The sequence below is a fragment of the Pongo abelii genome, chromosome 1 (assembly GCF_028885655.2).
Source record: "Pongo abelii isolate AG06213 chromosome 1, NHGRI_mPonAbe1-v2.0_pri, whole genome shotgun sequence".
NCBI classification, from domain to species: Eukaryota; Metazoa; Chordata; class Mammalia; order Primates; family Hominidae; genus Pongo; species Pongo abelii.
This window is the reverse complement of record NC_071985.2, coordinates 25444801-25471032: the sequence shown is the minus strand read 5'-3', so window position 1 is coordinate 25471032 and position 26232 is coordinate 25444801. Positions and strand designations below refer to the sequence as shown.

General features: G+C 47.0%; 1 protein-coding gene across 3 annotated transcripts in view; it reads right to left on the bottom strand.

The window, feature by feature from the left end:
• Positions 1 to 24342: 24342 nt before the first annotated feature.
• Positions 24343 to 26232, bottom strand: part of NVL (nuclear VCP like) — a 107321-nt gene continuing 105431 nt past the window's right edge. For all 3 annotated transcript variants that reach the window (XM_024231690.3, XM_054519792.2, XM_054519790.2), the window contains one exon: positions 24343 to 24646. In XM_024231690.3, the coding sequence (XP_024087458.2) occupies positions 24602 to 24646 (45 nt within the window). In that variant the 3' untranslated portion in view covers positions 24343 to 24601. The remainder of the gene's footprint in view (positions 24647 to 26232) is intronic.

Sequence of the window (26232 nt, the reverse complement as noted above, 5' to 3'; positions counted from 1 at the left end):
GTGCATGCCACCACGCCCGGCTAGTTTTTGTATTTTTAGTAGAGATGGGGTTTCATGACGTTGGCCTCGAACTCCTGACCTCAGGTGATCTGCTCACCTCAGCCTCCCAAAGTGCTGAGATTACAGGCGTGAACCACTATGCCCAGCCCAAAATTTGTATTTCTTAAAAAGGATTTTACAATGATGATTTTCCTCAAATTCAGAGCCTGCTTTCTACTTAGTATAACCGATGTGTTTTTCTAATGATAATATGAACCCTCCCACTCCCAGGAACACAGGCAGCAGGCCAAGCAGTGGCTCTCAGTGAGGGTGGGGGTGTGAGTTGGGGGATGGGCAGCCCATGAACACCCCAAGCTACTTCCACACTCCAATGGTCAGGAGAACGCAGAATTGAAAGCAGGAACAGGAGTCTGTGGCCTGGAGCTCACATTTAACCAAGTAGTTTTCAGAGCTGGCTCAGAAACACAGTTCTCCAAACCACAGCACTCTGCAAAGCCCAGCTGAGATCATCCGATGGCCATCCTAGGACAAGCAAGCAGAACTCCTCGGCCTGGGGTCCTGTTTGCCAACAGGAATCTGGATGTTGTGAGTGCCTCAAGTCACTGACTCCCCCTCCTCATGACCGGGGGAGGGGGATGATGAACAGCGTTTAATAAGCTGCCAGTGTCAAACCCCGTGGCCGGGGGCCCAGGAAGAACCCTGACTTGGGAGTGCAGCCCCTTAGGCATCTCAGAGCCAGGGACACGAAAGAAAGACAGGTTGTGTTGCCAGTGTGACTGAAGCAAATTACCTTCCCTGGGCTGGTTTCCTTTGTCTATCTTATCTATCTTTTCTTACCTCCCTCCCGGGACCCTGAGATGCCTTGGAAATCAGATGGGAAAAGCATTGTCACTCACTGCAGGGGTTGTGGTTATGCTGGTTACTGATGCCACTGGGAACACCAAGCTACTGGAGTCAGTCATTTGGGACAGTGCCAGCAGTCAGAGCACAGGTCACACTTGTTCCAAACCATGGCAGTGGTGCTTGCTGCCCAAACTATCGTCTGAGTTTATTTTTTAAGAAATTAAAAAAAAATTATCATAGAATACAAAGAACATAAAATATACCATTGTTATCATTTTTTTTTCTCTTTTTGAGACAGAGTCTCACTCTGTCGCCCAGGCTGGAGCGCAATGGCACAATCTCAGCTCACTGCAACCTCTGCCTCCTGGATTCAAGCAATTCTCCTGCCTCAGCCTCCCAAGTAGATGGGATTACAGGTGCCCACCACTGCACCTGGCTAATTTTTTTTTGTAGTTTTAGTAGAGATGGGGTTTCACCATATATGGTCAGGCTGGTCTCAAACTCCTGACCTCAGGTGATCCACCCCCCTCGGCCTCCCAAAGTGCTGGGATTACAGGCGTGAGCCACCGCACCCAGCCCACTGTTACTTTTTTTTCTTTTTCTTTTTCTTTTTTTTTTGAGACAGAGTCTTGCTCTGTCACCCAGGCTGGAGTACAGTGGCGCAATCTCAGCTCACTGAAGCCTCTGCATCCCGGGTTCCAGTGATTCTCCTGCCTCAGCGTCCTGGGTAGCTGCAATTACAGGCACCCGCCACCACTCCCAGCTAATTTTTGTATTTTTAGTAGAGACAGGGGTTTCACCATGTTGGCCAGGCTGGTCTCGATCTCCTGACCTCAGTCAATCTGCCCACCTCGGCCTCCCAAAGTGCTGGGATTACAGGCATTAGCTACCGCACCCAGCCCATTGTTACCATTTTTATGTGTCCAGTTCAGGAGTATTACATACATTCACATTGTTATGCAACCTATCTCCAGAACTTTTCATCTTGAAAATCTGAAATTCACAAAAATAAAATAAAAAGTGAAAGAAACAGAAAAAAAATAAGAAGAAGAAGAAGAAAGAAAGAAAAACCGAAACTGCATGCTCATTAAACAGCTCCCTATTTTCCCTCCCCCAGCCCCTGGCAACTAGCACTTTACTTTCTGTTTCTATAAATTTGACTTGAGTATTTTTTTTTTTAATCAACAAAACTCTTAACTTGCACTTTCAATATATTCCAAATATTCCACAGCAGGCCTGGGTCATGCTGGATTAGCAAAGACAAGCATTGGCCTCGATGGAGTCACGCCCTCCCGAGCCTTGGGATTGGGTAATTCTCAACACCCTAATTCATTCTCCCTGGGAGCTGGAGAGACCGGTGGGACAGCCACTCTCTGCAGAAGGGGCTGGTGAGAGACATGCTCATCATCTCCAAGGGCCTGGCTCTGTGCCAACCACACACTTATCTGCCTGCTCCATCTCCGGAGTTTCTGGGTCTGAGCTTTGGCAATGGAAGTTGTGCTTCCACTATTAGCCAACACTGAGCTGGACTCTGGTAACTGACACAGCTGTGCATCTACTGTAGCTCGGGTTGAGATGACTTGGCTTTTTAAATTGCCTTCTCTGAATAGATATTTATCCTAAGACTGGACTGGCCGCATGAAATCGGGTTTTCAAAACGGAACTGCCTGTGAGGGTGTGTGAGTGTGGATGTCAGGTGGCAGGGGGCTGAGAAGGAAAGTGCAAGGGGGCCTCCCATCCCATATGACACACATGTTGCTCACGTACCCACACCCAGGGCTGTAAACCACGTGACTCGGCTCCTGCTTGCCTCTCCCAGGCCATCTCTCCCTGTGGTCCAGCCACCATGGGCTGCTTTCTGCTCCACACACACTCAGGATTGCTGTGTCCCAGGGCCGGCTTGGTGTCCTCTGCGTAGACACTAGACCAGAGCTCACAGAGCCGCCTCCCTCTCAACAATCAGCTCTCAGCTCAAATGCCACCTCTTTAAAGAAGACTTCCTTAGAAACGGCCTGATTTCTAGTTTCACCAAAACTGACCCTGAGATGAGATTTTGGGTATATGGCTTATTTGGAAGGTGATCCTGAAATGAGTGAGAAAAGGAAATCCGAAAAAGCAGGCCAGTAAAGCGTGTATCACTTAAGGAGCAGGTAACCGCTGTAGGCAACTGGAGCTCCTCCCCCAGGACTCCCAAGAGCTCTCGCAATGTCCCACCAATGGTTACAGAGGTGTTTGCCTTGGAGTAATTCATTAAGCTGCACGTTTGCTCTGTGTATTTTTCTGTATCTGGATTTTACAATACAAGATTTTTTGTTTTGTGTTTTTTGAGACAGAGTCTCGCTCTGTCACCCAGGCTAGAGTGCAATGGTATGATCTCGGCTCACTGAAACCTCCGCCTCCCAGGTTCCAGCGATTCTCCTGCCTCAGCCTCCTGAGTAGCTGGGATTACAGGCACCTGCCACCATGCCTGGCTAATTCTGGTATTTTTTAGTAGAGAAGGGGTTTTACCATGTTGGCCAGGCTGGTCTCAAACTCCCAACCCCAGGTGATCCGCCGGTCTTGGCCTCCCAAAGGACTGGGATTACAGGTGAGAGTGGGATTACAGGGCTGGGTGTGGGTACGTGAGCAACGTGTGAGTCATGTGGGATGGGAGGCCCCCTTGCACTTTCCTTCTCAGCCCCCTGCCACCTGACATCCACACTCACACACCCTCACAGGCAGTTCCGTTTTGAACAGCCTGGCCATTTTTTGTTTTTTGAGATAGGGTCTCACTCTGTCACCCAGGCTGGTGTGCAGTAGTGCAATCACGGCTAAGTGCAGCCTTGACCTCCCAGGCTCCAACGGTCCTCCCACCTCAGTTGATAATACAGGCATATGCCACTGTGAAAGAAAAATAAACCTTGGAGCCCTAAAATCACTAAGCTAAAGGGAAAAGTCAAGATGCGAACTGCTAGGACAAACCTGCCTCCCATTCTATTGAAAGTCATTCCTCTGCTCAGCCAGGCAGGTGGCTCACGCCTGTAATCCTAGCACTTTGGGAGGCCGAGGCAAGCAGATCACAAGGTCAGGAGATTGAGACCATCCTGGCTAACATGGTGAAACCCCATCTCTACTAAAAATACAAAAAATTAGCCGGGCATGGTGGCGGGCGCCTATAGTCCCAGCTACTCGGGAGGCTGAGGCAGGAGAATGGCGTGAACCCAGGAGGCGGAGCTTGCAGCAAGCAGAGATCATGCCACTGCACTCCAGCCTGGGCGATAGAGCAAGACTCTGTCTCAAAAAAAAAAAAAAAAAAAAAATAGAAAGTCATTCCTCTGCTCACTGAGATAGATGCATATCTGATTGCCTCCTTTGGAAAGGCTAATCAGAAAGTCAAAAGAATGCAACCCTTTGTCTCTCACCTACCTGTCACCTGGAAACCCTTCCCCTGCTTGAGTTGTCCCGCCTTTCCGGACAGAACAAATGTACATCTTACATTGATTGATTTCTCATGTCTCCCTAAAATGTATAAAACCAAGCTGTTGGCCGGCATGGTGGCTCACGCCTGTAATCCTAGCACTTTGAGAGACCGAGGCAGATGGATCACCTGAGGTCAGGAGTTTGAGACCAGCCTGGCCAATGTGGCAAAACCCCGTCTGTACTAAAAATACAAAAATTAGCTGGGCGTGGTGGCGGGCACCTGTTATCACAGCTACTCGGGAGGCTGAGGAGGAGAATCGCTTGAGCCTGGGGGGCGGAGGTTGCAGTGAGCTGAGATCACACCACTTCATGCTAGCCTGGGTGAAAGAGCAAAACTCCATCTCAAAAAAAAAACAAAAAACAAAACAAAACCAAGCTGTGTGGCCGGGCGTGGTGGCTCATGCCTGTAATCCCAGCACTTTGGGAGGCCAAGGCAGGCGGATCACCTGAGGTCAGGAGTTCAAGACCAGCCTGACCAACATGGTGAAAACCTATCTCTACTAAAAAATACAAAAATTAGACGGGTGTGGTGTCATGTGCCTGTAGTCCCAGCTACCTGGGAGGCTGAGGCAGGAGAATCGCTTGAACCCAGGAGGCGGAGGTTGCAATGAGCCGTGATCGTGCCACTGCACTCCAGCCTGGATGACAGAGCAAGGCTCCGTCTCAAGAAAAAAAAAAAAAAAAAAAAAGTAAAAAATAAAAATAAAACCAAGCTGTGCCCCCACTACCTGGGCACATGTCATCAGGACCTCCTGAGGCTGTCATGAACTCCTGGTCTCAACTGATCCACCCGCCTCGGTCTCCCAAAGTGTTGGGATTACAGGTGTGGGCTGCTGCTCCCGGCCAAAAATAAACTTTCTAAATTAACTGAGACCTTTCTCAGATTTTTAGGGTTCCCACCACCAAGCCTGGCTAATTTTAAAATTTTCTGTAGAGATGGGGGTGTTGGGGGGTTGGGCCAAGGGAAGGGGGAGGTCTCACTATGTTCCTAGACCTGGTTGTGAACTCATAGGCTCAAGCAATCCCCCCATCTCTGCCATGCAGCCAATACAAGATTTTTTTAAAGTTCCTCGGAGAGGTGAGGAGCTGAGGCGCATGTTCACCGACTCCTACCCCTCTTTGGTTGAAGGTTGCTCATGGGGACACTTCGGGTTGGTCTGGGGTAGAGGAGCAGAGAAAGCCCTCAGGCAGAGACCCAGGAAAGCCTCTGCACAAATGGGCACTGTCTGGAATGTATAGAGAGGACAGGAGAGGCCCTGATGGGTGTCCGATACCACCTCACCAATGTCACACCCACCTTCACCATGACTTTCTCTATCCAAATCCCAGGGGCCTAAGCATCAGGACCCCTCACTGGCATGCCCCGTCCAGGCCCTAGGAGAGAGGTGTTGTTACTGTTATCCTGTGTTTACAGATGAAGAAAATGACACACACTGAGTGGAAGGAACTTGCCCACGGCTAGAGAGCAGCAGAAGAGGGCAAGTCTTATCTGCTGACAATCCCTTTCCTAATCTTTAAGGAAACAAAGCACAATGATGAAAAGTTTAAAGGTTTAAATAATGCTCCAAGTAGGCCAGGCATGGTGGCTCATGCCTGTAATCCTAGCACTTTTGGAGGTTGAGGTGGGTGGATCACAATGTCAGGAGTTCAAGACCAGCCTGGCCAACATGGTGAAATCTCATCTCTACTAAAAATACAAAATTAGCTGGGTGTGGCAGGAGAATCACTTGAACCCAGGAGGCAGAATTTGTGGTGAGCCAAGATCACACCACTGCATTCTAGCCTGGGCAACAGAGCAAGACTCCATCTAAAAATAAATAAATAAATAAATAAATAATAAAAATTTTCCAAGTATAGTCACAAGACAAAAAGGAGTGACTCATGAAAGGAGAGAGGACTTAAATACTCTTAAGTACTGGCTGTGCATTAGCACAAGAAAGGAGTAAATGCAAGGAACTGGATAGAATGACTGATTTAGTGGCCGGGTGCAGTGGCTCGCGCCTGTAATCCCAGCACTTTGGGAGGCTGAGGCGGGCACATCACCTGAGGTTGGGAGTTTGAGACCAGCCTGATTAACATGGAGAAACCCCATCTCTACTAAAAATACAAAATTAGCCGGGCATGGCAGGAGAATCACTTGAATCCAGGAGGCGGAAGTTGTGGTGAGCAGAGATCATGCGCCATTGCACTCCAGCCTAGGCAACAAGAGTGAAACTCCGTCTCAAAAAAAGGAATGACTGATTTAGGTACAGGAGAGCAGTTTGTTAATACACTTGTGCATAACTTTGCTCACTTTCTTTTTCTGTTGCTAAAGTAATTTGTAGGCCAGGTACAGTGGCTTACGCCTGTTATCCCAGCACTTTGGGAGGCCAAGGCAGGTGGATCACTTGCAGTTGGGAGTTCAAGACCAGCCTGGCCAATATAGCGAAACCCCATCTCTACTAAAAATAGAAAAATTAGCCGGGCGTGGTGGAGCACACCTGTTGTCCCAGATACTCGGGAGGCTGAGGCAGGAGGATTGCTTAACCCACGAGGGTTCACTGAACTGAGATTGTGCCGCTGTACTCTAGCCTGGGCGACAGAGCCAGACCCTGTCTCAAAAAGAAAAAAAAAGTAATTTGTAGAAATTCACATAAAAGTAGCAAAAAGGTATATAAATTGTCCATAATCCCAGCTCTCAAAGACCACCATTATGAATGCTTTTGTAAGTTATGAACGAATGCTTTTGTAAGTCATTATGAGTGCTGGGATTACAGGCTTGAGCCACCCATGCCCGGCCAAAGCAGATCTGTGTTCCCTGTCCTGTCCTTCCCAGTCTACCTACCTTCATTTGTCCAATCACAGACCCCAAGACCCACAGACCACAGTAAAAGTCCTAAGGTAGAAAAGCCAGACCAGAAGCCGAGCGCTGGGCTTTTCCCCCACCATGTGCCACTGTCCCCTAACATTTGTACCAGCTGCTTCATCATAACCATACAGAAAATGGTACCTGGCCAGCCTCTTCCTAGGTTAGCGTGCAGCTCCCTGACATACTTGCAAGTCTCGTTCCAGGTCAGGTCTGTTGTCCTGTAAATCCAGCTCTGTCTATCTCTCAACTAGAGGCGTCTGGGTCGGGGGCATTGCCTCTGACTGATGGACACTGAAGTTGTGCAGCTCCTGAAGGTCACAGGAAAGAGGTGTTGAGGGGTGGAGGGCGAATGTTACTCTCTGTTTGTAACCGTGGAATGCAGAAACGTAGCCTTTGCTCTTCCCTCTGCCCAGCACTATCTTCCTCTCGAAAGCTGCACCACTTACTCTCACTTCCTTCAGAGATCATCTTACCAGAGGCCTTTCCTGGCCAATCTCTGGTTTTTTTTTTTTTGAGAGGCAGTTTCACTCTTGTTGCCCAGGCTGGAGTGCAATGGCACGATCTCAGCTCACAGCAACCTCCGCCTCACAGGTTCAAGCCATTCTCCTACCTCAGCCTCCCGAGTAGCTGGGACTACAGGCATGCGCCACCACGCTTGGCTAATTTTGTATTTTTAGTAGGGATGGGGTTTCTCCATGTTGGTCAGGCTGGTCTCGAACTCCAGACCTCAGGTGATCTGCCCGCCTCGGCCTCCCAAAGTGCTGGGATTACAGGCGTGAGCCACTGCGCCCGGCATGGCCAATCTCTATACAGAAACCACCCCACTCACGCACACCCTTGGCCCTTTCCAGAGCCTTACCCTACTTTTTCTTCACAGCACATTCCACTTGTTTTGTATATATATCTGTGTGCATACATAAATATATATATTTGGATTTATTGACTGTCCCTCTACCCTCTTCCCACTGGAAATAAAGGCCCACAGGGGAGGAACTTTGGTTTGGCTCTTAGCTGTATTATTGTTACCCACTAGCACAGCTGCAGTCAATAAATATTTGTTGAAGGGATTAATGAAATCTCTCCTCCCACTTATATTACTGTCCTTGCAGTTTCTAATTTCAACTTACAAGTGGGCTATGAACCGCAAATTACTACATTGTGCACTGATGCTAATTAAAAAATCATTAGGATGGCCTAGAATGAACTTGGCTTAATTTTAATCTGCCACCTGAATGTGGTCCAGGTTCCAGGTGAAAACAAATACAGGATCCTTCAGGATTTGAGACCTGCAGTACAGTAATTCCAGCAGAGATAAGCAGGGCTCCTGGAATTTGTCCCTTATCCCCTTCACTGCTTAATCACACATTGTTCCCTGCCCAGGCCAATTGGCATTACCTCCTGACTTCAAAATGCCCTTCTGCAGCTCCTGTGCTGGCTAAAGAAAAAAACACAGTGAAGTCCACTGGAGCAAATTTTAATTTTAATGTGCCAAGTCACCAAAGAGCCAGCTGATTCGACTTGGCTGCCGAGGAAGGAACGGTGAAAAGTATGTGGACAAAAGAGATCATTTGTTGTTTTTACCTCAAACAATTCTCAAAACATATTTCATATTGAGAATGAGACAGGCACAAATGCATGTCTGGACCGTACATATTGTTGAAGGTAAATTCATTTGCTCGGTGAGTCAAGGTTGGCAGGAAGCCAAAATGTTCAGACCTTGCTTCTGATGCTGAGGCTTCAGCCAGTCATAAAATTATCTAGATCATTTAAGACATAATTACTTCTATCTCAGCCAATTATTTCAGTAGAAAGTTTTTTTTTTCTTTTCCAGAACAATCCTTAATTAATTAAAGTGCTTATTTCGAAATATTTTATAGAGAAGGCAGTTTAGAATGTGTATGTACAGGCCAGGCGCAGTGGCTCACGCCTGTAATCCCAGCACTCTGGGAGGCCGAGGCAGGCGGATCACTTGAGATCAGGAGTTTGAGACCAGCCTGGCCAACATGGTGAAAACCTGTCTCTACTAAAAATACAAAAATTAGCCAGGCATGGTGGCACAAGTCTGTAGTCCCAGCTACTCAGGAGGCTGAGGCAAGAGAATCGCTTGAATCTGGGAGGCAGAGGTTGCAGTGAGCGGAGATCACGCCATTGCACTCCAGCCTGGGCGACAGAGTGAGACTCCATCTCAGAAAAAAAAAAAAAAGTGTATGTACAGATTAAAGAGTAAAGTGAACCTCACGTGACTACACTGGAGACACGAGCACCTCCAGAGACCCCTGAGCACTCTGCCATTCCATCCCCTTTCCTCTCCAGAGGTAACCAATTCCCCACCTCTGTGTTAACCACCCCCTGGCATTTATTAATTGTTTTCATCTCTCTGTGAATCTCTCAAAAACATTGTTTAGTTTGGAAAAAAACTGAGCAGTAAGCACAGACCTAGCTTTGTAAGGGGAGGGCAATGATGCTCCCACGGCAAAGAGGGCAAAGATGACCTGAGTGGAGCTTCCGGGCAGAGCCTGGCTTCCACGTCCCCTTGAGTTCTCCAGAGTCCGTCTGGGGTTGTGTCACAGGGCGTAGTGTGAGTGAGGTGCTGGCTGACCAGCAGAAACCCGGTCAAAGGGCATGGGCTGCTCTGGATTTTCTGCCTCTAGACTCACCACAGCTGCAGTGGGTGAAAACAGATCTGGAAGAGATCATCAGTGCCCCCGGGTGCTCTGGGAAGCAGGGCCTTTCATCTTCTTCAACCTAGGCACACCTGAGCATTTTTAGCTTCATGTACGAGGACCATCGTTGCTCTGTGATCATAACCCTCCGCATGTCTATCTTCTGAGTCACAGCCACAGTCTGGACCAGCTGCTCGCTATTGCTAGGCGGGAGCACTGTTGTCCTCCCAGGAGCTCCCTTGTCCTCCGCCGGGTTCAGGATCCCTGTATCCCATGTCTCCTTTTTCCTGGGACTACATCTTCATCTGGGGGAGCACGTCGTCTGATAGCTTCCTAAGAAAGGGTGAAAGGATGTAAATAGACAAGCCTACCAGACACTACCCGGGGGGGGCGGTGGGGTGTGTCCAGGTGCCCCCTATGCCCCGCTCCTCTCCAAGGGCTTCCTGGGAGACAGCCCAACAGCTGGGATGTTCTAATTTCGACTCAGTAAAAACTATCAAAGTGGATGCAGTCTCAGAAAACTAGGAGAGTCAGGAATTGAGTCTGTTCTTGGCTGATCTCATCTCTGACAAAAAAAGAGAGAATTGAGCCTGTTGTAGTGCACAGCATTCCAGCCTGGGCAACATAGTGAGACCCCTCTGTAATTTAAAAAAAAAAAAAATCAGCCTGGAGGAACTTAAATTAACATTGTCCTGGCTTTGGAATGCCTTTAGAAAAACAATCGAAAAACCCCTAGGCCCAGCGGTGCAAGCGAGAGACAAGGGGAGCCTGTCAAGTGCTGGTGCACCAAGAATTCAAGGCCTGGGCCCCACAGCTCCCTGGCAGCAGCATTTCAGCCTTATAAGGCAGTGTAAGTTGTTTCTACGTGCTGAGGAGACTGGGGATATAGGAAGCAGCGAGTCCACATCTCTCCTCCCCTACCTGGCAGTCCCCTCCCCATCCAGGCACTGATAAGATATTGCAGTCCTGACTGTGTCTCCGTGTCGGGAGACACACCCTATGTGTTTGGCTTCCATCCCCAGCCCTGCCCATTTGCTGCTGGGAGTAAACCAAAGCAAAAGCACTCTGAAATGGAACCAAGTCACCATTCTCTCCTATCTGGAATCTGCGTGAGACTCTGTGGTCTTAGTCAAAGCATGCTGACCTGGGGGCAGGGGACTTGGGCCCCACCCCTGGGAGCCACTAGTGCATGCTCCTGGACAGTCATTATTGGGGCCCTGGGTTAGTTCCTCTTCTTTAAACTGGAGGTTGGGTGTCAGGAGTTCGCCTCTCATGGAACATCAGAATCACCTGGAGAGATTTTACTAGCTGCAGCCGCCCAGGCCCCACCTGGAGACTCTGATATAATTGGTCTGTAGGGTGGCCCAGGTAACATATTTTTGAAAACCCTTAGTTGATTCTTGCATCATCCAGCTGAGAAACACTCACAGATGACTCTAGGGACTTTTGTAGCATTATGATTCAGTAATTCTGATAAGAAACTGTAGGTATTTTTTTTATTTTTTAAAGAGTCTCACTCTGTCACCCAGGCTGGAGTGCAGTGGTGTGATCTCAGCTCACCGCAAACTCTGCCTCCCGGGTTCAAGTGGTTCTCGTGTCTCAGCCACGGAGTAGCTGAGATTACAGGCAAGCGCCATCATGTGTGGCTAATGTAGGTAATATTTTGCAACATAAAATCCAAGGGTAGGCCAGAAGCAGTGGCTCATGCCTGTAATCCCAGCACCTTGGGAGGCTGAGGTGGGCAAATTGCTTGAGCTCAGTATTCGAGACCAGCCTGGGCAACACAGTGAAACCCTGTCTCTACTAAAAATACAAAAATTAGCTGGGCGTGGTGGGGCACACCTGTAGTCCCAGCTATTTGGGAGGCTGAGGTGGGAAAATCACCTGAGCCTGGGGAAGTCAATGCTGCAGTGAGCTGAGATCACACCACTGCACTCCGGCTTGGGTGACAGAGTGAGACCTTGTCTCAGGAAAAAAAAAAAAAAAAAAAAAAAAGCCTGGACGCGGTGGCTCACACCTGTATTCCCAGCACTTTGGGAGGCCGAGGCAGGCAGATTGCGAGGTCAGGAGTTCGAGACCAGCCTGGCCAACCTGGTGAAACCCCGTCTCTACTAAAAATACAAAAATTAGCCAGGTGTGGTGGCACACACTTGTACTCCCAGTTGCTTGGGAGGCTGAGGCAGAAGAATCGCTTGAACCCGGGAGGCAGAGGTTGCAGTTAGCCGAGATCGCGCCGTTGCACTCCAGCCTGGGTAACAAAGCGAGACTCCATCTCAAAACAAAACAAAACAAAAATCAAAGGGTAACCTCAGATCTCCTGACAGGTAGTCTTGTAAAAGAAATGTCCATTGTTATCTAGTATTCAACATGACTTAAAAACTACAGTGCAGGCACTGGCTTATAATTATGCCTAAGGAGAGACATTAGCATTTTTTAATGTCCCTAGAGTTAAACATTTGTCCATTTTCTTAAATGTTTTACTCTCTAGACTAGACAGGAGGATGGGTATTTCCTCACTTCCATCCTATCCATTTAAAAATCACTTATTTATTTATTTATTTTTGAGACGGAGTCTTGTTCTGTTGCCCAGACTGGAGTGCAGTGGTGTGATCTTGGCTCACTGCAAACTCTGCCTCCCAGGTGAAGCGATTCTCCTGCCTCAGCCTCCTCAGTAGCTGGGACTACAGGCGCCTGCCACCATGCCCGGCTAATTTTTGTATTTTTAGTAGAGATGGGGTTTCACCATGTTGGCCAGGATGGTCTTGAACTCCTGACCTGGTGTTCCACCCGCCTCGGCCTTCCAAAGTGCTGGGATTACAGGTGTGAGCCACCGCGCCTGGCCACTTATTTATTTTTTATTTATTTATTTTTAAGACAGAGTCTTATTATGTCGCCCAGGCTGGAGTGCAGTGGCACGATCTTGGCTCATTGCAACCTCTGCTTCCTGGGCTCAAGTGATCCTGCTGCCTCAGCCTCCTGCGTAGCTGGTATTACAGGCACATGGCATCATGCCCGGCTAATTTTTTTGTATTTTTTGTAGAGATAGGGTTCTGCCATGTTACCCAGGCTGGTCTTGAACAACTGGACTCAAGTGATCTGCCTGCCTCGGCCTCCCAAAGTGCTGGGATTACAAACGTGAGCCACAGTGCCTGGCCAAGCTAATGTTTCTAAGTTCACCTGTCTTTTTGCTCTACCCCATGCTACCAGGAACTATTAATAACAAGGCCTGTGACAATTTGGCTGCTAAAGCACAGAATCTCCAAACCCGTGCCATGCAAGGTGCCAAATTAAAGTGGATACAAATAATTTCATTCTTCACAAATGAATCTAGAGTAGACTATAAACTGAGGCTGGCAATAAAGGGTTTAAGAATCTTTCATTGAGATTGTTACTTCAATGTTCAAGTTCTTAGTGGGCTGAGAAAAATAAAGCAATTGTTTTTTGAGAAAGTGTCTTGCTCTGTGGCCGGGTGCGGTGGCTCATGCCTATAATCTCAGTACTTTGGGAGGCCAAGGCAGGTGGATCACTTGACATCAAGAGTCTGAGACCAGCCTGGCCAACATGGTGAAACTCTGTCTTTACCAAAAATATAAAAAATTAGCTGGATGTGGTGGCATGTGCCTGTAATCCCCTACTTGGGAAGCTGAGGCAGAAGAATTGCCTGAAACCAGGAGGCAGAGTTTGCAGTGAGCTGAGATTACACCACTGCACTCCAGCCTGGGCGATGGTGCGAGACTCTATCTCAAAAAAAAAAAACAAAACAAAAAAAGAAAGTGTCTTGCTCTGTTGCCCAGGCCTGAGTGCAGTGACAGGATCTTGGGTTACTGCAACCTGAACCTGCCAGGCTCAAGCAATCCTTCCATGGGACTATCAGCACATGCCACGATGCCTGGTTAATTTTATTTTTTTGTACAGATGCAGGTCTCACTATGTTCTTCAGGTTGGTCTCAAACTCCTGAACTCAACTGATCCTCCTGCTTTGGCCTCCTAAAGTGCTGGGATTAGAGGCGTGAGCTACTGCACCTGGCCAAATGAAGCAATTTTTAAAAATCAGAAATGAAGGCCGGGCACAGTGGGTCACACCTCTAATCCCAGCACTTTGGGAGGCTGAGGCAGGTGGATCACAAGTTCAGGAGATTGAGACCATCCTGGCTAACACGGTGAAACCCCATCTCTACTAAAAATACAAAAAATTAGCTGGGGGTGGTGGCAGGCACCTGTGGTCCCAGCTACTCAGGAGGCTGAGGCAGGAGAATGGCGTGAACTTGGGAGGCAGAGCTTGCAGTGAGGCGAGATTGCACCACTGCACTCCATCCTGGGTGACAGAGCGAGACTCTGTCTCAAAAAAATAATAATAATAAAATAAAATAAAATAAATAAAAATCAGACATGAGGTAGGTCCTCAAAAAGTGTTGTTGAATTAATTTGCTTTTCATCTCCTTTTATTCATTTTTCTTTATTTTTCTCCACCTCCTATTTTAATTTTTTTTTAGAAACAGGGCCTCACTCTGTCATGCAGGTTGGAGAGCAGTGGCACAATCACAGCTTACTGCAACCTTGATCTCCTGGGCTCAAGAAATCCTCTTGCCTCAGCCTCCCGAGTAGCTGGGATACCACCATACTGGCTAATTCTTTTTCTTTTTCTTTTCTTTTTAAAATTTTTTTAATTTAAATTTAAATTTTATTTTACGTATTTTTTTTTTGAGGCAGAGCCTCGCTCTGTTGCCCAGGCTGGAGTGCAGTGGCACAACCTCAACTCACTGCAACCTCCGCCTCCTGGGTTCAAGTGATTCTCCTGCCTCAGCCTTCTGAGTAGCTGTGATTACAGGCGCATGCCACCATGCCCAGCTAATTTTTGTATTTTTAGTAGAGACAGGGTTTCACCATGTTGGTCAGGCTGGTCTTGAACTCCTGACCTCAAGTGATCCACCCGCCTCGGTCTCCGAAAGTGCTGGGATTACAGGCGTGAGCCACCGCACCTGGCCTCTTTTTCTTTTTTTAGAGATGGGGTCTTGCTATATTGCCCAAGCTAGTCTTGAACTCCTGGCCTCAAGGGATCTTCCCACCTTGGACTTCCAAAGTGCTGGGATTACAGGCTGAGCCACGGCGCCTGGCCCTGATCCCCTTTTCTAATATATGGCTTTTTAATTTGAAAAACTGATTTCCTTATACACGGTGAAACAGCATTCCTATAGCTCCCTGGACTATGCTAGTTCCCTCACCCAGTGTCTCCACTTCTAAAGTCCTCAGTTACTGTGAAACTCATTTATCTTTCTGCAACATTAATTTTGAGAAAGTTGAAGCGAGCGAAACTTCCTGGAATCTGAAAAGAAGACCCATTGTCCCCGTACCAGGCTCACAATCAGCCAAAGGGGGAAGCAGATTTTCCTGTCTGTACAAAAGAAGGTAATTAGAATTTTGCTTGTAATGAATTGTCTATAATCTCCTCTTCAAAGCTGTTTTAGAGAATGCTCCTGTAGGCCAGGGTCTTAGAAAGTTTCTTTTGAACGCCTTGACCATATTCAGGGCTCCTGGGCCCCTCAGCATGAGAGAAGTATTGCTAAAACGGCTTCTGACCAGCAGTAACTAAATACCAGAGGAAGCCCCACCTCCAAAGCCTTACGGCTTGTCTGCAGACAGCCATGAAATCTTAGTTTGGTGGAAATGACCTCAGATCTCTTCACTGTTAACTGTGCTTTGTGCCATAGAATAGAGTGATTCAGTTGTTCAATTACTATGAAAAGTCACTTGCTGGCCAGGCGCGGTGCCTCATGCCTGTAATCCCAGCACTTTGGTAGGCCGAGGAGGGTAGATCACCTGAGGTCAGGAGTTCAAGACCAGCCTGGTCAACATGGTGAAACGCCATCTCTACTAAAAATACAAAAATTAGCCGGGCATGGCAGTGCATGCCTGTAGTCCCACCTACTCAGGAGACTAGGCAGAATTGCTTGAACCCGGGAGGCGAAGATTGCAGTGAGCCGAGATCGCTCCACTGCCCTCCAGAGACAGAGTGAGACTCTGTCTCAAAAAAAAAAAAAAAAGTAACTTGGTTCTTATTATGTGTCAAGTGCTATAGATGCCAAAATGAGGAGAGGACATGCTGTTGTCAATTTTAGCCTAGCACTTAAATAGCAGATCTAGTATCGGTGCTGGTCAGTCCAGGTCAGCACAGAAGGCAGTCTGAGCTGAAAGCAGATGGAGGAGGCAAAGCTGCTCAGGAAATGGTATTGAAATCCCAAAGCAGTCCCTGTGGGTGGTAGGGAGGAGACATTCTAGGAAGGGGGAACATCATGAGCACAAACTCAGAGGTGTGATAGAACATAGCACTGGAATGGAATGGCAATCAATCCAATCAAGGAAAGAGGAGCGACAGGTACCAAAGGTGGGTTGATGTCAGATTACAAAGTCCGTCTGTAATTAGACTAATGAATTCATGCCCCTGAAGAATGTTCCGCAGAGAAGTGACATGATTTATTTTGTTTTTTTTTTTGAGACAGAGGCTGGAGTGTAATGGCGCAATCTCAGCTCACTGCAACTTCTGCCTCTCAGGTTCGAGTGATTCTTGTGCCTCAGCCTCCCAAATAGCTGGGATCCAGGCATGCACCGACATGCCCAGCTAATTTTTTGTATTTTCAGTAGAGATGGGGTTTCGCCATGTTGGCTAGGCTGGATTAATTTGCATTTTGGAAAGGCAACTCTGGTTTCAGTGTACAAGAGATTTGAACAGGAGATTAACTAGGAAGCTATAGTAATAGTTATGAAAGGTGATGACGGCCTGAAATTAGGTCAGTGTCTATGAGAACAAAGGGGATGGATTTCAGAAACGTTTCTAAATCATAAATGACTGAACCAGAAGAACTGAAGCTGATGTCAGATTTCTCGCTTGAGTGATGAGGAACAAGGCAGGAAGAGCAGCAATGAGGATAGAGGTGGAAGGGCAGCTCAGGAATTTCCGTGGAGTTTTCCCATCTTGAGACTTCGGTGTTGGAAGACAGAATGGCTGTGACATAATGTGGACTTTTTACTTCCATCTCTAGGAAAGCGTTCTTTGGAACACCTTTGCTGAGTCTCTCTCTTTTCCGCTCAAGGGTAAGGCTTACTTGGTAGTGGGACCAGATTTCACAGTGTCAACATGCTTTCTAAGGAAAATCCCAGAAGGTGGCATTCGTCCAGATAACCTTGTTGGCTGCATACATATTTGAAGCTTATGTGCAGAAATGGAGTTCTTCCAGAAAGAGAGAATGGCATTTGTGGAGGGTGAATCAATTAATTCAGCTACTGCTTTTTCCAAACTCAGTTTCTCACCGTAAACAGACAGAACAGCATGAGCAAAGTATCTGATGTTTTAAGGTAAAAAGAGGGAGGAAAGGTGGCTAACTTATCCACCAGGCATACTAAAGTATATTTGGTTCTTTACTTTTAAGCAACCCACATATTCAACATTGATATCCCTATTGTTTTTTATTTTCATAATATGTATTTATAGCACTTCTTCAGAATCAGATGAAGAATCATGATATACAGTTTTGTTTTGTTTTCTAAGGCGGAGTCTCACTCTGTCGCCCAGGCTGGAGTGAAGTGGCGTGATCTCGGCTCACTGCAACCTCCGCCTCCTGGGTTCACGCCATTCTCCTGCCTCAGCCTCCTGAGTAGTTGGGACTACAGGCGCCTGCCACCACGCCTGGCTAATTTTTGTATTTTTAGTGGAGACGGTGTTTCACCATGTTAGCCAGGATGGTCTCGATCTCCTGACCTTGTGATCCGCCCGCCTCAGCCTCCCAAAGTGCTGGGATTACAGGCGTGAGCCACCGTGCCCGGCTGTATATACAAACTTTTACCTTAAGTTTGTTAACTTTTTTTTTTTTTTGAGACAGAGTCTTGCTCTGTTGCCCAGGGTGGAGTGCAGTGGCATGATCTCGGCTCATGGCAACCTCTGCCTCCCGGGTTCAAGCTATTCTCCTGCCTCAGTCTCCCTAGTAGCTGGGGTTACAGGCACACGTCACCACTCCTGGCTGATTTTTGTATTTTTAGTAGAGACAGGGTCTTGCCATGTTGCCCAGGCTGGTCTCCAACTCCTGAGCTCAAGCAATCCTCCTTCCTCAGCCTCCCAAAGTGCTGGATTACAGGCATGTGCCACCGAGCCTGGCTAACTTTGTTAACTTTTTAACACAAGTAAACATACTTGCAGAAAAGAGCCCAGATAAGCATATAGCATGATGGATCTTCACAAAGGAAACACGACCATGTAAGCATCACCCGGATCAAGGAGGGCATGGTTGGCACACCAGGGGCAGCCCTAATTCATGCTCCCTGCAAGCCACCACCCCTCCCTAAGTAGCAGCCTACTAATGGAATCAATTGGCTTTGTCATTGAACTTTATATATATTAATCAGTAGAATCACACAAGAACTGGCTTCTTTCAATCAACATCTATGAGAGTCACCCATGTTGTTGTAGCCAGTTTGTCATTGCTGGGTCGTACTGCATTCTAGTGTGTGAAAACACCACATTTATCTGTTCTACTGCTGATGAACATTTGGTTTGTTTCTAGTTTTTATCTATTATGAATTATGCTGCTATTTTGGTGAACATATGTATGCATATTCATTTATATGTGTGTAGGAGTGGAACGTTGAGCTATTCACATGTCTCTCTTTTTTTTTTTTTTGAGACGGAGTCTTGCTCTGTTGCCCAGGCTGGAGTGCAGTGGCACCATCTCGGCTCACTGCAACTTCCGCCTCCCAGGTTCAAGCGATTCTCCTGCCTCAGCCTCCCGAGTAGCTGGGATTACAGATGCGCAACACCACACCCGGCTAATTTTTGTATTTTTAGTAGAGACGAGGTTTCACCATGTTGGTCAGGCTGGTCTCAAACTCCTGACCTTGTGATCCGCCCACATCAGTCTCCCAAAGTGCTGGGATTTCAGGTGTGAGCCACCGCACCTGGCCAGCCACCGCGCCCAGGCGACATGTCTCTTTATCGTTTTTATTTTTTGGGTCTTGCTTTGTCACCCAGGCTGGAGTGCAGTGGCACAAACATGGCTCACTGCAGCCTCAACCTTCTGTGCTCAAGTGATCCTCCCACCTCAGTCTCCCAAGTAGCTGGGACTACAGGCAGTCACAACCACACCCAGCTAATTTTTGCATTTTTTGTAGAAATGGGGTTTTTCACCATGTTGCCCAGGCTAGTCTGGAATTCCTGAGCTCACGTGATCCACCTGCCTTGGCTCCCAAAGTGTTGGGATTACAGGCATGAGCCACTGCACCCAGCTCTTTATCATTTTTCATATGACAAAGTCAAACTTCTTTTTATTTTTGAGACAGAGTTTTGCTCTTGTTGCCCAGGCTGGAGTGCAATGGCATGATCTCAGCTCACAGCAACCTCTGCCTCCCGGGTTCAAGCAATCCTCCTGCCTCAGCCTCCTGAGTAGCTGGGATTACAGGCACACACCACCATGCCTGGCTAATTTTTGTATTTGTAGTAGGGATGGGGATTCACCATGTTGACCAGGCTAGTCTCAAACTCCTGACCTCAGGTGATTTGCCTGCCTCGGACTCCCAAAGCGTTGGGATTACAGGCATGAGCCACTGTGTCTAGCTCATATGACAAAGTCAAACTTCTATTACCTGGTGAGCAAACATTAAAAATTCTCACCTGGAGGAGCTGTGCCCCAGCAGTCTAATTTGGACAAACATGTTGTTGAAGAACAGCTCATTCACTTCACTTTATTCAATGCTTCCTGCGTGCCTGAATCTGGGCTGGGTGCTACAGAGATACTGACTGACAGAATCCTTGCCCTTGGCCAGGCACAGGGGCTCACGCCTGTAATCCCAGCACTTTGAGAGGCTGAGGTGGGCAGATCACTTAAGTCCAGGAGTTCAAGATCTGCCTGGTCAACATGGTGAAACCTCGTCTCTACTAAAAATACAAAAATTAGCCGGGTGTGGTGGCACGCGGCTGCAATCCTAGCTACTCGGGAGGCTGAGGCAGGAGAATCCCTTGAACCTGGGAGGCAGAGGTTGCAGTGTGCCGAGATCATGCCACTACACTCCAGCCTGGGCAACAGAGCGAGACTCCGTCACAAAAAAAAAAAAAAAAAAAGAAAGAAAAACAAATGCTGATAATAGTGATAAGCGTAAGTCTCATAATCCAAAGCAAAAGCGATAAGACTAGAGTCTGAATCATGAGCAATACCATCTCACCCAAATCTATTTGGCTTCTCAGCTTTGGAAGTGAGTAGTGCAATTTCAAATAGTGAGGGATTTGTCCAAAAAATGTATCCAAATCTATTCAGTTCCTGAGTTCAAACAGTGAGATCTAGAATAGTGACAGATAAAAAGTATAGAGTACTATACTTTTACCTAAATTATATCTACTTATACTTTTTAGGGTAATAAGGCATTTTACAACATTTTTAGCTTTTGGAAATAAGATCTTCCCGTAAATACTACTTGGACATGTTTTCAGCAATGATCTACATACAAACGTGAGAGGCCACCTGCTTCTTCCCACTGACACCAGCCCCTCCCTTACCCAGGCCTTTTTTCTCTGCTCAGATCATTTACCTCCTTCCTTCACATTCTTGGCCTTCAGGATTCCGCTGACACATCGCATTCTTGGGAGAACCTTCCAATTCCAATTATGGACTAGCTGCTCCTACCCCGTGCTCTTTGCTTGGTGACTATTCTTATCCCTTTTCAGCCCTTCTCACACTGTTTCGTGACTGTCTCTTTACCTGTATTAAGTTGGATGTTAATTTGGCTCCTTTCACACAGACCAAAATATAAAATGGCTTAAGCAACATAAAGATCACATACACAAGTGAGGCAAATTGACCATCTGAGGGGTGAGAAAACTCTGCCGCACCTGGTTTCTTGTGTTTTATTATCTTGTCATTCCCTAGGATGTTGTCTCCATTTACAAGGCCAAAACAGGTTAATCATCAGCTCATCACCCACTAGTCCTGGGAAGGGCAGCATGGAGTTAAAATGACAGGTAGCACCTTCTTTTTTAAACAAGTTATGACTTTTCAAGGACATAGCCAGGGTCTTTGCTTCTGGGAGAAGGTGTGTTGAGTTCAATGTAGGCTGCCCTGAGTTAATGATGGGTTAATGCAACCCAAGTCACTTCCTTATAAGGATGTAACCAGAAGCTGTTCCCATCGCTTCTGTTTATATTATACTAGCCAGATGTTTGTTAGTCACTTTCCTGGCAGCAAGAGCCCTTCTTACTAAAAGGTAGAAGAAAAGAATGGACATTATGGGGCGATAAGCTCTCTGCCACACACACCACACTGGGCATTAAGTTCTGAGTTTGTTCACCATTATGTCAGTAATGCTCAGTACAAAGTGTTTAATGAAATGGCTAAATCTTTGACAGTGCTAGAACAGAGGATATAATTCCCGGAGTTTCTGAACAGAGGACTGGATCTTTTTCACAAGAGAAAGAAAAGTTAGACCGCCATAGACCAGAATTCAGACTGTTCCATGACTCCCCTTGAACAGGCTCTGAACCTTGTTCTTTTTGATGAAATGGGGATAACGCTATTTGATCCCTAGTATGAGTTGGGAGCGTTAAGATAACATTTGGCAGTGTGTAGTACACAGATCATGCTGAAAAGTATGATCTTCCCTTCCATTTGCAGAAGTGCTGGCAACATCCACTGTCATACTAGCTGTTGCAGTATCTGCCTGCTGTTCAACCTGTACCATACCTGACTGGCAAAGCCAACAAACACATGCAGCCAGTGTGCTCTCTCATGCGTTCTACATTTTATGTCGAGGTTAAGCTAAACTACCAGCAAGTTGGATACTTAGACCTAACATTTAATAGTCAAGAAGATTTTTGCTTTTTCTCGTAACCCACACCTATGATATGCCTGACTGTGTTTCTCAGGATTGGGTGGATGTCAAGCAGAGTTGAATCTGCTCCTCAAATGTAAGATCTTCTGGTGCATATTCCAATTTTCCCTTCATTCTTTTTTTTTTTTGAGACGGAGACTCACTCTGTCAACAGGCTGGAGTGCGGTGGCATGATCTCGGCTCACTGCAACCTCCGCCTCCCGGGTTCAAGCAATTCTCTTGCCTCAGCCTCCCGAGTAGCTGGGACTACAGGCGCCCGCCACCACGCCTGGCTAATTTTTGTATTTTTAGTACAGACGGGGTTTCACCATGTTGATCAGGATGGTCTTGATCTCTTGACCTCGTGATCCGCCCACCTCGGCCTCCCAAAGTGTTGGAATTACAGGCGTGAGCCACCGCACCCGGCTTCCCTTCATTCTTAATCACCTACCTTTAGTATGTGATCCTGATTTGCCTTTTTTTTTTCTTTTTTGGTGCTCCCTCTTTTGGTGTCCTAAGGTACCCTCTTCTTCATGCCCTTTCACTGGCCATGGTCATACTCTGCTGAGATGTCTGAATCCTTCTGCGAACTCCTCAAAAAAACGACTGTGTTGGCTAGGCACAGTGGCTCACACCTGTAATCCCAGCACTTTGGGAGGCCAAGGCGGGCGGATAACAAGGTCAGGAGATCGAGACCATCCTAGCTAACACGGTGAAACCCCATCTCTACTAAAAATACAAAAAATTAGCCGGGCGTGGTGGCAGGCACCTGTAGTCCCAGCTACTCGGGAGGCTGAGGCAGGAGAATGGCGGGAACCCGGGAGGTGGAGCTTGCAGTGAGCCGAGATCGCACCACTGCACTCCAGCCTGGGCAACACAGCAAGACTCCATCTCAAAAAAACAAAACAAAACAAAAGACTGTTTTATTGACCTTTGTAACCCTGATTTGCTTTTAGTAACATTTTTTCACCACATTCTTTTTGTAAATTTTTTTTTTTTTTTTGAGACAGAGTCTCACTCTGTTGCCCAGGCTGGAGTGTAGTGGTGTGATCTTGGCTCACTGCAACCTCCGCCTCCGGGTTCATGCGACTCTCCTGCCTCAGCTTCCCGAGTGGCTGGGATTACAGGTGCCTGCCACCACGCCTGGCTAATTTTCATATTTTTAGTAGAGACAGGGTTTCACCATGTTGGCCAGGTTGGTCAAGAACTCCCGACCTCAGGCGATCTGCCCGCCTTGGCCTAGTGCTGGGATTACAGGAAACCACTGTGCCTGGCCTTGTAACACTTTTTTTTTTTGTAGCAGTGGGGGTCTCACTGTGTTGCCCAGGCTGGTCTCGAACTCCTGAACTCAAGTGATCCTCCCACTTAGGCCTCCCAAAAACGCTAGGATTACAGGCATGTGCCACTGTGACTGGCCCACATTCTTAAAAGGAGCCTAAAAATTTTTGTAGAATGAGGTGAAGTAAAAATTTAAGAAGAAAGAAAAGTAGGTAACCAGACCCATCTATATATAACTTCAGGATATATTGTGAGCAACACTGTAAATGATGAGTTGAGATTAAACACAACAAAAATCAAGTCCTTCACAAAGTATTGCCTAGGGACTCATCAAACATATACAGAGGCCAAAGGAGAGTCAAATCTGGGACAGTTTGAATATCATAATGATAATGGACAATATATTAAAAAATAGTAATACTTGAGTTTGATGAGGAATGGACTTTATAGAGTTTCAAAGTAACTTCCCATAAAATATACATACATTACAAAGTGAAAAAAAAGAGTAAAGAGTAACTTTGTAGTGTGAGAAACCTGGAAGAACTACCTTAAGTGATCACAGTGAACATCATGAGTAACAGGACAAACTGAAATTGCATGCCACATGACAAGTGCACAGTGTCACTTTGTAATCTGCCAAAGATGCATAACTTGAGTCTAATCACAAGGAAAACATCAGACACATCCTCATCGAAGGCACTTTACAAAGTAACTGGCCTGAAACCTTCACAAGTGTCAAAAGTCAAACCTGAAGAACTGTTCCACACTTAAAAGAGATTAAAGAATGTAGCCACTAACGGCAGTGGCCTTCTTTTAAAGCAGTGGTCCCCAACCTTTTTGGCTCAAGCACTGGTTTCGTGGAATATAATTTTTCCACAGACAGGGTCAGGGGAGGTGGTTTCAGGAAGAAACTGTTCCACCTCAGATCATCAGGCATAAGATTCTCATAAGGAGCGTACAACCTAGGTCCCTCAGGTGCACAGTTCACAATAGGGTTCACATTTCTATGAAAGTCTAATGCTGCCACTGATCTAACAGGAGGTGGAGCTAAGGCAGTAAGGCTCGCTCGCCCACCACTAACCTCCCACTGTGCGTCCTGGTTCCTAACAGGAGACAGATAGGTACCTGTCTCCAACCTGGGGGTTAGGGACCTGTTTTAAAGGACATTATCAGGACAACTAGAGGAACTTGAATGGAGGAGGATTAGATGGCAGTGATGTATCAGTGTATTAATTCCCTGACTTTGATGGCGGGTTATGTAGGAGAATATCTTCAAGTGTAGGAAATAAACATGACAGTATTTGGGAGTGATAGGGCATCAGGCTGGCACTTATTCCTAGATGGTTGTGGAAGGTGGGGGAGGAGTTCTCTGTAACTTTTCTGTATAGTCAAAATAGTTCAAAGTAAAAGTTTTATTTGAAAAATGTAACAGTCATTTTATTTCAGCAGTTTAAAAATTTTCCTTTTTCTTAAAGAGGAAGAAGGCATTTTCACACAAGGCTGGCCAGATGGGAAGAATCTTCAGCTTCAGCTTGGCCTCATTCATTTGAAAATAAAATATTTACATGAGGCCGCACCTGTGTCCAGCTGAAAGCGGGTCCTTCAGAGCGTGTGGGGGATTCTCTGCCGGCTTGATGGGCTAGCTCCTCTAAGCCGGCTGCTGGAGATGTCACCGGCTGAGGGACTCCTGCAAACGTTCATACATGATTTGATCCTGAAAGGAGGGAGAGCACAGAATACAGAGCCCGTCACTGCTTGTTTTGGGCTGAATGGTGCCCCCCAAAATTCACATGCTGCAGTCCTCACGCGCAGGACCTCAGAATGTGATTGTAACTGGAGAAGAGGGTCTTCATAGAGGAGACTGGATTAAAATGAAGTCATAAAGGTGGACTCTTATCCAATATGACTGCTGTCCTTACAAAAAGAGGGGATTACGGCACAGGAGGGAAGAGCATGTGCGCAGAGGGAAGAGCACGTGTAGGTGCTGGGAGAAGACAGCCATCAGTGAGGACAAAGCCTCCAGAAGAACCAACCCTACCCAACACTCTCCAGAACTGTGAGAAAATAAATTTTCCACTTTTTAAGCTACCCAGTCTGTGGTATTTTGTCATAGTAGCTCTTGCTGACTAACTTGCTGTTAAAGAGAGGTGATATTTCACTTCCCTGCATCTCTAAATCCTAATCTAAATCCTATACATGCTGCTTTCCACAGGGGACTCCGTGACTTTCACAACTGTTGACTCAAGTTTTCCTAAAATATCAGGTCAAGAGTCTTATGTCTATCTAATTAGTAAAGAAAGCACAATTCTAAACTACACTGAATCCAGATGGAAAGGAGGCAAAAGCAGAAGCTTCTTTTTTTTTTTTTTTTTTTGAGACGGAGTCTCAACTCTGTCGCCCAGGCTGGAATGCAGTGGCGCAATCTCGGCTCACTGCAATCTCTACCTCCCAGGTTCAAGGGATTCCCCTGCCTCGGCCTCCTGAGTAGCTGGGACTACAGGTGTGTACCACTACGCCCGGCAAATTTTTTGTATTTTAGTAGAGATGGGGTTTCACCATGTTGGCCAGGATGGTCTCAAACTCCTGACCTCGTGATCCACTCGCCTTGGCCTCCCAAAGTGCTGGGATTACAGGCGTGAGCCACCATGCCAGGCCGGGAAAGTAGAAGCTTCTTACACTATATTAACGTTCATAAGAAATTGCCAGAACGGCCGGGCGCGGTGGCTCACACCTGTAATCCCAGCACTTTGGGAGGCTGAGATGGGCAGATCATGAGGTCAGGGGATCGAGACCCTCCTGGCTAACATGGTGAAACCCCGTCTCTACTAAAAATACAAAATTATTAGCTGGGCGTGGTGGCAGGTGCCTGTAGTCCCAGCTACTCGGGAGGCTGAGGCAGGAGAATGGCGTGAACCTGGGAGGCGGAGCTTGCAGTGAGCCGAGATCGTGCCACTGCACCCCAGCCTGGGCGACAGAGGGAGACTCCATCTCAAAAAAAAAAAAAAAAAAAAAAGAAATTGCCAGAATGTTTTCCAGTGTGCTTGTATCTACATTTTCAGCAACAATGTATAAGAGTTCCAGGCCAGGCGTAGTGGCTCAGGCCTGTAACCCGGCACTTTGGGAGGCTGAGGCAGGCGAATCACCTGAGGTTGGGACTTGGAGACCAGCCTGACCAACATGGAGAAACCCTGTCTCTACTAAAAATACAAAAAATTAGCCAGGCGTGGTGCCCGTAATCCCAGCTACTCGGGAGGCTGAGGCAGGAGAATAGCTTGAACCCAGAAGGCGGAGGTTGTGGTG